At 43.7% G+C, this 11,379-nt stretch overlaps 1 protein-coding gene across 5 annotated transcripts in view; it reads right to left on the bottom strand.

Moving 5' to 3' along the window:
* Positions 1 to 11,379, bottom strand: part of DPF3 (D4, zinc and double PHD fingers, family 3) — a 109,910-nt gene that overhangs the window by 29,916 nt on the left and 68,615 nt on the right. For all 5 annotated transcript variants that reach the window (XM_008945300.1, XM_008945307.1, XM_008945315.1 and 2 more), the window contains one exon: positions 1,004 to 1,132. In XM_008945300.1, coding sequence (XP_008943548.1) covers positions 1,004 to 1,132 — 129 coding nt within the window. The remainder of the gene's footprint in view (positions 1 to 1,003; positions 1,133 to 11,379) is intronic.

Raw genomic sequence — 11,379 nt, 5'->3', positions numbered from 1 at the left:
GCAGGAGCATAAAAGGGCCATTCCCTTGGCACGAGAACACTCCACACCACATTCCAGCCATCAACGCAACAGCCATCTTTCAGTGACTACAGTAGAGAAGGAGCAGCAGCAGCACTGAATTTCAAGGTCTCTTTGGTGTTCAGATTTCCATATGAGAGTCTTATCAGCACTAGTATCACCACTGCCCAGAAATATCACAACTGGAAACTTGGGCCAAAGTTGGAATATGCAGTTGTTAAAGGTCACCCATTCCCTCTACCACCACCATCATCTCCCATCTCCCACACGAGCTATAAATAACTGCTCAGCTGGGATAAAATTTCCCAAAAAAAAGGGAAGAAAGAAAGAGAGAAAAAAGTAAAGAAAAAAAAAAAGGAAGAAAACAACAGTCCAGAAATAAAGACAACTCAGAATGGGAAACACACAATTGCCTACATTTAAAAAGAAAGAAGGGAAGAAAACAGAGAAATAAAACCTTCTTTAAACAAAATTAATGATAGTCATCTTGTAAGAGGATAATTCTTGACAGCTACCCCCATCCCTACCCTGTAATTTCCTCCCTTTTTCTTTTTTGGATGAGGAAATGCATGAAATGTGTAATCAATGGAAATGCTTGTCATGCAACTTTCATAAATCTTGTAAGTAATTTATAGTTGTAATTGCAGCATTTGAAGATGGAGACCATTCTTTAACATTGTCATAGGGTTTTCTCCTTCCATTTGAAGTACAACTAGTACATGTACCAATGTTCACAGCCGCCAATAAATACATTAAAACTTTTTTATTTTGTAAGACCCCATTAGCTTAAAACTGTGAATCCAACAATGGGTTTTATGACAGAAAATTTCCCAGTCACTCTTTGCCACAAACACAGACAAGAGGCAAGACTTTGTCTTCTATCCCCTCCCAAATGTGCTGCCTTTCTTCAAAATCTTCAGATGGAGCAAAAACCAAATTACACAAATGCCTTTGTACAAGAAAGATGTGAGAAGGAGTCACCTACCAGAGCGCCCACAGTCTGAGCACGATACAAGTTCCTCAGGCCGGCCACTTTTTTTGTTCATATTGGAGCCTCCGAGGCAGAAGTCACAGTAGTTATTGGGAATGATGACCCCATCTGGTCCTTTCTGGGCTGCAGTCAGGTTAGAAATCAGATTTACTTAAAGAACATTCAGTTTGGACATTTCCCCCATTTCCTTGATATGTTGTTAGCTCAGTGAGTTTGCAGGACACAGTCTTACAAAACTATTGTCAATCGGAACAAAGAGTGAACTGTATAAATCACCATTTTAAGTGCACCTTACGTTGTATCTATTTTGCCTGAAAAGGCTTTCAAAGCCTGCCTGGATGCATTCCTGTGCAACCTGCTCTAGGTGACCCTGCTTTGGCAGGTGGGTTGGACTAGATGGTCTCCAGAGGTCCTTTCCAAACCCTACCTATCTGTGACTCTGTGAAATGCACTTCACTGTTTCCTTTATAACGCCAGTCGGGCTGGTCCCTCACAAGGTCCCGCTGCCAGAAATCCCTGTTCAGTCTGGGGACTTCAAAACACATACAGGCATAGAAACAACCCCTAATGCAGAATCAGACCTATGCTGCAGTAAACTAAGTCTGTTTTTTCAGACAGTAGTCATAAAAGTAAAGCTATAAATTCAGAAAGGAAAAACTCCCTAAAATTCAGAAACCAACAGCTGGGAGATGGGAGGATAGGTACCCAAATATCTATCTTGCATACTGTTTGGGGGATTAAGTGGCAGTGTCCTTAGTTAGGAAGGTGCTTCAAATGCCCATAAATATTCACAGGCAAAGCCATTTGTGGTTGCTTCACCCAAGGGCTAAGCTACCTGCAGCAGAGTGGACACCCACTGGGAGGAGCATGGAGGGTGACAGGTCCAAGGACTACCCCAGCACCCAGCTACAAAGAGTCAGCCCGGGGCAGCTGTCCCAGCCAGCAGAGATAAAAACTCTTTTAGCCAAGAAAAAAAGAAGGAAATTACATTCTTACTTTCCAGATAGGAATAGTTGGAAAGGAGCAGACACATCCTAAGTCTTAAGCAGAGGAGGAGGCAGTTCCCATAGGAAGAAGAGAAGGGCAGAGGTCTTCTGCATTCCACTTGGTTGAGCAGAACAGCAACGTACTATTTCTCCTCAGCCACAACTGCCATTTTCCCCCTCCACTGTCCAGAGAGGGAAAACTTCTTGTTCCTGTACTCTCTAACTAGGAACTGGGGAAGGGACATGGGGGAAATGGTTGGTCTTCATCTCGGTTTCTCCTTTTTTAACTTAAAAATTCCAGTGGTATACCTGGCCTAAGCCTATCCCATGAAGATTCCTACAAACTAGAAAATGAAAACTTTTAAAGTGTATCATCTACATTTAATTATCTTTTTAATGCATGTTTTGTAACTTGCAGATTTTTAACAGATGTTTTGACAGCCTTTATTAATGGTCTTTTTGTCCACATCCAAATTTCCCCCAAAGAACAATGACATTCTAAAGGGCTCCTGGTAGCAATCCAAGACATACACTTAAAATTAAAATTTCCTCCAAGTTCAATCAGCTTTTCTGGTTTGGGTCCATCTAGTTATTCATTTACTCTCAGCTGTTGATTAGCCAAGCTTTTTGGAGATTGTTAACAAAGATTGCAGGTAAGGTGAAATTAAGAAAAAAATTAAAACCCATAAGGCTGCAAATAAAACAGTATCTTCCTGCACGGTTGCTGAGTCCCTGAGAGTATTTACTAAACAATGGTCTTTGCTGTGAAATGGTGCTGCTCAGCAGATCCCCAGTTCTCCCAAAACCAGAGAGAAGCTCCCTGTGTTAGGTTAGCATTTTGCCTGTTCACAGAGAGGGATTTAATAAGTGCATGCAAGATAAGCAAAAAAAAGGGACAGGAACCAGGTGGAAACTTAGTGCTAGGGCTCATTTTAAGAGCTGTAACAAGATGATCATAAAGTTGATACTTGTACATATTTTGTGTATAAAAAGTAGATCTCCCTAGCATTTATTTTTCCCACTACAGCTCCATTCTGAAAAAGTTAAGCAATTACTTCTTTATATTGTGATGCATCTACAGACAGGCCATGTGGAATGCAAACTCAGCAAGTTCAGCATTCAGTGATTTTTTTTGTTGCTGTTGTTCCTTATTACGTTACCTCACCTTTCATCTGAGTTTCTTAAAGTGCCTCACAGATATTAAGATCCTAATATTAACCTTCAGTGAGGTGAAAAGCCTCCTTTGCCATTGGCTTTAACCAAAGTGTTGCTGGGCCCTAATTAAGTCTTGTGGTGAGGAAGCCACAGCTCATCTTACAGCTGAAAGACTTGGAGGCAGAGTGATGAACTGGCTTACTCACGAACACACAACAACTCTGTGGTGAGGCCACAAATGAAAACAAGTAATCAAGGTGCCAGCCAGCAGACTTAGGAAGGAGCTTCCACTACTAATACCAGTGCTCAGAATGGTGTAATTTATTAAATACTCTGCATATACTGACTTAAATTTTTCCAGTGCAGCTCATGATCCTAAGCCTCACTGACTGTCAAGCTGGAAATGGGACAAGGAACCTTGTGAAAATACATATATTGATCAATTTGTCTGCAGGGTGTGGGACAAGTAGAGGGGAGTCACTGACTGAGATGAAGCTGAAGGGATTCTCCTAGACTCCTGGCAAAGAGTAAGCACGGATTGTGATCAACTCCTTTTAGTCTTCTTTTCTTCTTTTTTCCTCCAATTTAATTTAATTTCTAGTGTGAGTCCCTGTGTGTTCATTTGTTGCGCATCACTCACAGGTATGAACCTGGCTCAGTTGAGTGTGATAGAGATATCAGACCTGAAATGTCATACACTGATGAGAAGTTCCTGAAGTTACATCAATGATGTCTTAAATGATGTACCTCTAGAGCCAAATAAGCAAGACAATATTATTCTTTTCCATGGTTTTTTTTGTTCTAACAGGTGCAAAAACTAGAATCAAACCTGATTCAAGCTTATTTTCTTGTTCAGGACTGTACAGTGAATTATGCCCCAGGCTAAATCACGGAAGGTTTGAGAAAAGAGATTTCCAGGTGATAGTAAGCAGAGTTCTTACTTTCAAAGGATCTTTTTTTGTGTATGTCCTTGGAGTTTCCAGATCTATTTTACTATAGTTCACAAATGATGAGGGAATTAAGAAACAAAGGAAAGATAGCAAGATATAACATGCAGTACTCATGAGAAGGGTATTGTGCACCAAAAGCCCAACCCAAATCCCACCCCTTAATCAATAAAATAACTTACAAAATTAAGTATGGGAATGGATTCACAAGTGAAAGCAATTAAATTACTAGGGACTAATGTGTTGCTGCTTTTCATCTGAGACATAGTAATTAACTAGGTATCCACTTTTTGCACACATTAATCACAAAGTAAAAGGTACTTGTTTAAGCTAGATGATAGCTCAGCTAATGAGAAGTACGTCACTATCAGTGAACTCAATGATTTGGATTGGGTGGCTACAGCCACGGATGTTGTCTAAAAAATGTTTACCCAGCATCAGACACTGTTTTAAAGCAAAGTCTTGAAAACCAACCATGGTCTTGTCCGAACTTCCTCAAAATGTCTCTGATTTTCTTTTACTTTACAAACTGCAACAACAGATCAAAAGCTCTGAGGAGCATTGAGGAGCACTGCCTGAGCTAAGGTGTGCTCGGAGGGGGTGTATTTGAATCAGTGCCTCTTCCATTTCAACTCAGTGCTGTTTCTAGTTTCATCAAAGGCCTTGTCTTCATATACATCTCCCCCAAAATAGAGTATACAATTTTTTAGAATACTTTTTAAAATAGATTAAGGAGAGAGACAGAACAACCTGCACAGTTCAAATGATACTTTCCCCGTACCTGAAAGCTGATTCCTGTGAAGACAGGATGCAGACTGAGAATGAAGTCAATATTGCCAGATAACTTTGGTATGAGCTTATTTTGAAATATTTTTTTTCTTCTAAGCCTAAACAAATTATTTTCAAACTATACCAAGCTAAACATACTAAAGACCTACTTAAAACATGGTACCACCATTCACAGGAGTCTTCTTGCAAAATAAGCACTGTAAATTAAATAAATTCTGTAGTGTATCACACAGTAACTTTGTTCTGTAGATAAAACCTAAAAAACTAAACAAATTGGCAGAGTTTATATATTATAAAATAACTTCTGTGCCTTCTTGATTTCGAAGACAGGTCCTCTCAACAGAGTTCTAGCTTCCCGTCTCCCCTCTCCAAGTAATCAAAACACCTGGAAGTTATCTTCCTCATTATTTCAGTTTCATAATAAAAAGAAGTTGCTTCTAGAAAAGTAACATCAAGAAATTAGGATTTCGCTTTTGTACATCATCTCCTGGAGCCACATGACTCAATCAGAATCTCAGTTTTCTAGCTCTCATGGCTGCAGAGAATATCTTGAATCCAAGGCAAGTTCAGAAGAAGCAACTCTTGTCCCTGTTTTTTAATCATAAAACTCAGAATACGGATATTTTAAATATCTTTCCTTCAAAATGTGACCCTTAAATATGTACAGTCAAAACACCCCAAAAATAGAAGTTTGTAGTTTTTTAATTTTCTGATTTCTAAGTGAAGTTGTTTTGATGATTTGGATCATGATCTTTAAAACCTTGGAGCTGGAACCAGTGCTTAAAAGCAACACCAGTTTCTCAGCCTGTAGGTAATACAGCATAATACTTAACCAGAGTTTCAGCTGTGCATCTAGGTTTGGTAGCATTTTATGCCTATTTTTTATCCTACCCATGCTACCAGAAAGGCAGTGCAGAATGAGTAGAGTGCTTTGCTGTCGGGATGGAAGGCTGTGCATCATTTATTTAAATTATTACAGTGAATTGGCTGCAGTCGGACATATATATGTGCTCCCAAAGGGATTTTTTCCTAGCACATTTTGTCCAGCCCTTATCTGTTTCTTCTGGTCTTGATCCAAAACCAATAAAGCCCACTGGAGGTTTTCAATTCAATTCGGAAGGCTTTGAATCAGGCCATTTACTCTGTTTGCAACAAAAATTTGCAGAGCACAATAGAGACCACGGGAACCTGCGTGTAGGCCTGAATCAAGTCAGTGCACTCTGCGATGGAGGAAAAGGGGTGGACTTGCTTTTTTTGTGTTTTGTTTTGGTGTTTTTTTTTAAACCTACAAGACTCTTTGTCTGAGTCAGGAGCTGGTTTTCCTTCCCAGCTCCTCCCTTCTTCTTGCTGTGGAAGCGCAAGGCCAACGTTTGCCCGCCTGAGCAGCAGAACAGCAGCCAAGAGCCTGAGCCTGCGGTCGTCAAGCCCCGTGGAGGACTCGATGACACATAATCCCACCCCATGTGCCCCCATGTGTAGCACTCATCCTGGCAGGCCCGGCCCGTCGCCATGGCGACCAGGGTGCCCAGCCGGGGCCGCCTCTGGCCTTGCCACCTGTTATTGCTTCATCTCTCCAGTGTAAGGAACTGCAGCGCGGCCGCCTTCATTTGCTGCTCACAACCGTCAGTAGAGGACAGGCAGGCTCGTGCAAGAAATTACAACCTGATAATTGAATATTAAAATGGCTTTATGGAGAAGGGAAAAGAAAAGCGGCTGCTTGGACCATGGGTCGTGTTGAAGGAAGAGGAGGAAGATGCCTGGCTGGGCACGCACCCACTTCTGCCCCGGTCCTTGCTGGGGTGCAATGAGGGGTCGGAGGGGAGGGCTGTGGGGGTGCTTCCGTGCTCAGGGCTAGACCGTGCCCTGGGAAGGACTGCTAAAAGGTAAACATCTAGATAACTCCCTGCATGGTGAAGAAGAGGCCAGGCACAGCTGAAAGGCATTCAAGGCTCTTGCTCTCTCACACGTACGCAGCCAGGCGGAGATGTGCGGAGTCATTTCTGTGGCCTCCTCGCCAGTGAATTAAGTGCAGGGTTTTTTCCTTGCTGTTTTCCAGGGGAAAATGTAAATCGAACTGAATGAGAGGAAAGGGCCAGTCACTCTGGGCATGTTTACTCTGTCGTTAACACCAGAGATAAGCATGTTGGCTAACCCCAAACTGGGAAGTGTTGGGGCACTTGATACAGAGACCCTCCAGCAGGCTGTAAGCGCAGCTTAGGTCGGTAGCGACGTGCCTGTGTCAGTGTGGGACACGTCATTCAGCCAAGTAAGCTCTGGACTTGGGTGTAGCACTGGGAAACGGCTGCTGTTGTGTTCCCAGAGTCGAGCTAATCAGCCTGCACAGCCCCATGGGCCTCCCATCTGCTAGCTGAAGACCCCCCCCACGTAGCATGGACCTGCCCTTTGCTGGCAGCCGGGGAAGCAGGCTATGCTGCCGAGAGGGGTGCTGCAAACCACCCCCCCAAAGCCTTGTCAGCTTTCCCTAGAAACTGGATTTTATCTCCTCTTTGAGTTAGCTGGTGCTGTGGAGACAGAAGAAGCTGTTGCCTTCGCACAGCTTTTAGAAACTCTGACAGGTTTGCTTTTCTAAAGCCCCTGCTCACAGACAGGCCAAGGAGCACTACAGGCTCCAAGAAGGGCTACAAGAAGGACATACATCTGTAGGAGTCAGAGGAAGCCTCTAAATGCATTGAGAAGTATCTGATCATGTCTTTTACAGGAATTGATATGGCCCTTAAGTTGGACAGCTAATGAATGAGCTGGGAGGTGGGCAGTAGGAGACACAGCTAGGAAAATAGAGCATTAACTGATCAGATACTGTAGATTTGGGGAAGTCAGCATTCCTGTTTTTTTGCACCATAAGGCAACACTTCATAGAAATGTTTGTGCACTGATCTTAGAGAGTCTTTTGCAGAAACACCTAAAGCATGGGCCAAAATCCCACTGCTCACAATAAATCACTGTACCTGTCTAGTGCCTCATGACAATAAGCAGTAGGAGATACAGAATAGGAAGGCAGACAAAAGAGCCTGATGTTAATATACAGATTTCCTTCTTTTGAGGGGTACCTCTCCAGAGACTGGGCCTCTGGGCACTGAAATGCATCATTCCCATCAGCTCAGGGAAATCAAGGAGGGATTATAGTGCTCAATATACAGCCCCATCTGGCAGCATTCCTCAATAATTCAGGTATGAATGGCCGGTGCTGTGAAATGGGTCCCTGCAACATGTTGTACTCTTTGGAACTGGAAATTACTCACTGGAGGAGTGTGAGAAGGAAGAGCAGTTATGTTTAAATTCAGTTCAAAATGTCTGGGTTTTACTTGATTTCAATTCTAGGTGGGGGAGAAAAAGGAGATAGCAAAAAAGGAAAATAAATTATAAATACATAAATGGTACTATTCTGTCTCAAGATCTGATACGTTATAGGAGCAACACATGGTTTTCAAAAACTAATTAGCCAATCTGGAAGCATTTTCCCATAAACTACTGAGAGTTGCATATTGACAACAACTTTTCAGGTCCTGGCCAGGCAGTATATCAAAAAAACCCTCCCAGACTACCAAAAAAAACCCCACAACTCCAAACAAAACACAAAGAAGTCCCCTATGTGTCCTTGTACCTTGGAGACAAGTTTGGAATGTTCCACTATCCCAAAACTCTAAGCAACTGATCTATTTTTTATCTCAGCATCCCAAAACACAGGCATAAAAGTCTGAGAAACACAGAGCTGCAAACTGGATTTGAGTGGGAATCGTTACGCAGCTCCAAACTCTGCAAACGCTACTGCTTCTTTTAGTATTCTGACTCTTTGTCCTTATGAAAACAAGCTCTGGAAAAGAAAAAATCCAAAGAGATTAAACTAATGAGAAGTCAGCTCAAGGTAATGTACATATTTTCACTGAAAAGGCACCTGCTGCAGGGTATCTTGTCGCAAGGTGAGCACTGATGCATCCTTGCATTCAGAAGTAGCTCCCATCATGGCCGCAGCGAGGATCAGCACTGAGGCAGGGAACAAGTAGGCCTGATGTAGCTTTTCAAATTGATGCTGCTTGCAGAGAGGAACAAACAGCTCGTCTCCAACTGAGGGGCTGACTCTCGTCATTTATTCATGGCCAGCCCCCTGCCTGGATGGAAATAAAAATGTTTCAAAGATGACTGTGTGGGGGAGCTGGAGGACAGCTTGGAGGCACACTGAGGTTAGCACATTAATTTTTTATCTCTGGAGACTGGGTATCCAATTATGCTTAGAGTACACAAACAACTTTGGCTGGTCTCTCCAGTAGAGATTTATCCACATCATAAAATCTGCAATGGAACTGGGCACAACTGGCTGATGCCACAAAATAACGTATGCAGGTGGTTTTGCAGGTCAGACGTGCGAGCTAACAGGGTGACAGGAGGGCACAGGACTGCATTCTCATAAACTACACATATTGTAGGATGGACCAACCTGCACATGGCAGCTAGGTCACGGACAGCCCCCCAAATGTGCTTTATTTAGGACTCTCCTTGGCCAATGTGCTTGTGGGCATAAGATCTGTTCCGTTGCTGTTTACTGCACAGCTGCCTGTAACCAACGTTTCACACAGCAAAAGGACACTGAGAACTCTCCTCCTTCAAAGGAGAGGAAGTTTTCCTCCATGTAGACACACTATCCTATTCTCCCAGGAATTAAGGAAGAGCATTTATACTAGTGTACTCATTCACACACACATTTCAATAGAAGTCAAATGCAATTCCTATATCAGAAGTGTCTCAAAATCTGTGAGCACCAGCTGCCCCCGGAGCTGGCCTGTACCCACGGAGTGAGATGGAATAAAACAGCAGGTGTTTTGTGGCAGGCTTGGATGCACCCTGGGCTCACAAATCTCACGCTTTTGGTGCCAACATGTGGAGGAAAAGCCAGCAAAAAATAAAAGGCTGAGAATGGTGTGGGATTGTTTCTTTTTATCACTGAAGTTAAGGAAGGGGGAAGTTGATTTTTTAAATGGTTTTCTATAATTTCCTTTTCACAGTTCCATACTCAGATGAAAAAATCAGAGAGTAGGTCAAAACCAAATGTGTGTGTGGGCAGAGGCAAGACTAGACACTGAGGAAGGGCTATTTATCTACATAAGGCATACAAACAAAGCAACTAAAGCTCAAACAAAGCACAGACTAAGATGTTTTAGGAAAGGCAACAGCCAGAGAAAACTGTTGAACTATCTTCCATGTTGCCAAAGGTAATCCAGAGGTGAGGACAAAGGACAAAAGGAGAAAAAGATGCAAATAAACCTTCTACAACAGTCAAAGATAGTGAGATCTGCCAAGGAGGCAAGACCTGGGGCTCGGGCCAGCACCCGTTCTTTGATACACATTGATTCAGTGGTTCTCCAGTTTCAGGTAGGTTCCTCCTATCCACATCTCTTCTCCAATCCCTGGATAATTGACTGAACTACCCAAATTGGTCTGTGCTTGAGGAGGACAGTAAAGATAAAGGGGACTCGGTGTGTAGAAAAGGCAAGAGACCACCAAGTCTCAAGCTGGCACCAGCCAGGTCATCATCACTAGCCAGATCCTACAGAAGCCCAGCTGCAGAAAGCTCCCTCCTGCTCCAGCCCCGCTGCTGCCACCACAGGTACTGCGAGGACGCGGAGGCTACAGAGGAAGGAAGTTCAAGCTGCAGCCTCCTGCCTGAACTTTGCTGACCCAGCGCTCACCTCCCACAGCAGGGCAGACTCCCAGCGGCTGGCTGGAGTTTCCCTTGCCTTTTCTAACTCAGGCAGCTCCCATCTCTTTGACACACCGCTAGGCAAATAAGCAGGCGCTGCTGTAAACCCTATCTCTGGTCCTCTGTTCGGTAGGCTGCGGATTAGCCGTTTGGATTAACATCCCCCCTGCCTTCCTTCCCTCCCTCCCCCCGCCCCCCAAGCCCATGCAGAGAGGATTCTTGAAGCTCCAGCCCTGCGACACTGCAGAACTGTCAAATCTAATTCATAACACATGCCTAGCAGTTCTTAGGGGAGAGGAAGGATCTGATGCCCTGGCTCCCCACCATCCCCCTGTACAAAGGGACCATTTAATGACTGCACACTAGCAATGTGGACAATTAGCATTCACATGGAAAATAAATGGCAGCATAAATTAAATATTGCCAACTGAAAGAGCAAAGATGCAAGATCTGAGCTCTAGGCTGTAAACAAACAAACAGGCAAAAAGGAGCAAATGGCCACTGCGACAGCTAAGCCATTTCGGACAGTCACCTTCCGGCCTCTGGGACCCTCCCCAGGGGTGATCTTCACATTCACCTGGCTGTTGCCCATACCTCACTGGCTCCTGGCTGGTTGTTAAGCAGATTCTTTGTGCTCAGGAATCTGGACCTCGGAGTGGTTTACCCTGCTGGGCTCTAAACTTTTGCCTGTTTGACTATCTGTGCATCAGCAGCTTCCCTCTGCCACAAGCATCTCCCAGGAGCTCTGGGGGAACACAAGCCCGAGCAGCTCCTGCTCCC

Source organism: Merops nubicus, unplaced genomic scaffold (genome assembly GCF_000691845.1).
Source record: "Merops nubicus isolate BGI_N331 unplaced genomic scaffold, ASM69184v1 scaffold7300, whole genome shotgun sequence".
Lineage (NCBI taxonomy): Eukaryota > Metazoa > Chordata > Aves > Coraciiformes > Meropidae > Merops > Merops nubicus.
Note: the sequence above shows the minus strand (reverse complement) of the source record. Positions and strands in the feature narration are given on the sequence as shown.